This window comes from Lepidothrix coronata, unplaced genomic scaffold (genome assembly GCF_001604755.1).
Source record: "Lepidothrix coronata isolate B3197 unplaced genomic scaffold, Lepidothrix_coronata-1.0 Scaffold389, whole genome shotgun sequence".
In the NCBI taxonomy this organism is placed as follows: domain Eukaryota; kingdom Metazoa; phylum Chordata; class Aves; order Passeriformes; family Pipridae; genus Lepidothrix; species Lepidothrix coronata.
The window spans coordinates 132,568-134,569 of record NW_016690569.1 but is presented as its reverse complement, the minus strand read 5'-3'; the positions used below and the strand labels follow the sequence as shown (position 1 = coordinate 134,569).

The window sequence follows — 2,002 nt, the reverse complement described above, 5'->3', positions numbered from 1 at the left end:
GCTCTGGACACCACAGTCCACGGAGTTGTGAGAATTCCAACCCTGTGGGTGGGAGATGGATGGGGATGGGCTCTTCTCCTGCTGCCAGGGGGGGAAAACAGGGAATTATGGAGATGCTCTGGACACCACAGTCCACGGAGTTGTGAGAATTCCAACCCTGTGGGTGGGAGATGGATGGGGATGGGCTCTTCTCCTGCTGCCAGGGGGGAAAACCAGGGAATTCGGGAGATCCCTGTCTGCCAACATGGAGGGATTTGGGGAATCCTGCCCAGCTCAACCAATCCTTGTCCATCCACGTTCCCTTCCCAGCAGGACCATCCCGGCCGTGGCTGAGGGAACCCATGGATGGTGTCGGACACGTGGATGTCCCCCCGGGTGTCCTGGTGCCCCCATTCCGGCTGTACCTGCTCGGCTCCGGCCGGGATCGTGTCCTGGCTGCGGGTGACGATCCTGCGGGGCGACGTGGGCACGGCCGGGAAGCCGCAGCTGCCGGAGGAGCCGCAGGAATCCGGCTCTGGAGCGGAGGATTCCAGCTGGTGGAAGCTCCAGAGCCCCACCTTCCTCATGCAGCGGGAGCAGGAGATCACCGGCAGGGTCAGGGAGCCGCCGGAACTGCGGGAATACCGCCCGGGATCGGGATGGGAAGCAGGGAATGGGCGGGATTCCAACCAACCCCCCGGGATTCCAAGCTCCCGCCATCCCGGGGATGCTCCAAGCCCCATCCGGGGACACTTCCAGGGATGGGGAGAGGCAGGAGGGGTGGGAAGGGATGGGCCCAGGCTGGAAAAGTAGGGAAAAATGTCCATGGAAAGCCGTGGATGGCGTGGATTTGGATGGGCTCGGCCTGGTGGGGAAGCGGGAGAACGGGAAAATAGGGAAAGCAGGGAAATGTGGGATAAGGGAAGAGGAGGCAGAGGGGAAAATGAGGGGAAATGTGGAAATAAGGGAAAATAGGGAAATGGTGGGAATAGTGGAAATAGGGAAATAGTGGGAATANGAAGAGGAGGCAGAGGGGAAAATGAGGGGAAATGTGGAAATAAGGGAAAATAGGGAAATGGTGGGAATAGTGGAAATAGGGAAATAGTGGGAATAATGAAAATAGGGAAATAGTGGGAATAGTGGAAATAGGGAAATAGTGGGAATAGTGAAAATAGTGGGAATAGTGGGAATAGTGGAAATAAGGGAAAATAGTGGGAATAGTGAAAATAGTGGGAATAGTGAAAATAGGGAAATAGTGGGAATAGTGGAAATAGGGAAATAGTGGGAATAATTAAAATAGGGAAATAGTGGGAATAATGAAAACAGGGAAATAGTGGGAATAGTGAAATAAGGGAATGGGGAGCACAGTGGAAAAGAGGGAAAACAGTGAAAAAGGGGGAAAATAGGAAAAGAGTGAAAGGAAGCAGGAGTGTAGGAAAAAATAAGGAAAACAGGAAAATCAGGGAAGCAGGAACGTAGGGAAAACTGAAAAAGAAGGAAAATAGGAGAAGAGTGAAATAAGGGAATCAGGAGAATAGTGAGAAAGAGGGAAAGCAGGAAAAGAGGGGGAAAAGGGGAACTAGGACAATAGTGGGATAAGGGAAGCAGGAGCAGAGGGAAAAGAGGGAAAATAGGGAAATAAGAGGGGAAATGGAGAGAAAGAGGGAAAATGGGGGGAAAGAGGGAAAACAGGAAAATAGTGAAATAAGGGAAGTGGGAACAGAGGGAAAAAGAGGGGGAAAGAGGGAAAATAGTGGAAAAAGTTAAATAGGGGAAGCAGGAGTGTAGTGAAAAAGAGGGAAAATGGGGAAATAAGGGAAGCAGGAATGTAGCAAAAATAGGGAAAACAAGAAAATAGTGAAACCAGGGAAGCAGGAGCAGAAGGGGAAAGAGGGAAAAAGAGAGGAAAAGAGGGAAAATAGGAAAAGAGTGAAATAAGGGAAGCAGGAGCCTAGTGAGAAAGAGGGAAAATAGGGAAAAATAGGGAGAAGGTGGAAATAATGAAATAAGGGAAGCAGGAGCC

At 50.9% G+C, this 2,002-nt stretch overlaps 1 protein-coding gene across 1 annotated transcript in view; it reads right to left on the bottom strand.

Moving 5' to 3' along the window:
- Positions 1 to 2,002, bottom strand: part of ZC3HC1 (zinc finger C3HC-type containing 1) — a 23,192-nt gene that overhangs the window by 6,319 nt on the left and 14,871 nt on the right. Inside the window, exons 6-7 of the mRNA XM_017839235.1 lie at positions 405 to 612; positions 42 to 196 (exon numbers count right to left, since the gene is read on the bottom strand). Of these exons, the coding sequence (XP_017694724.1) occupies positions 42 to 196; positions 405 to 612 (363 nt within the window). The remainder of the gene's footprint in view (positions 1 to 41; positions 197 to 404; positions 613 to 2,002) is intronic.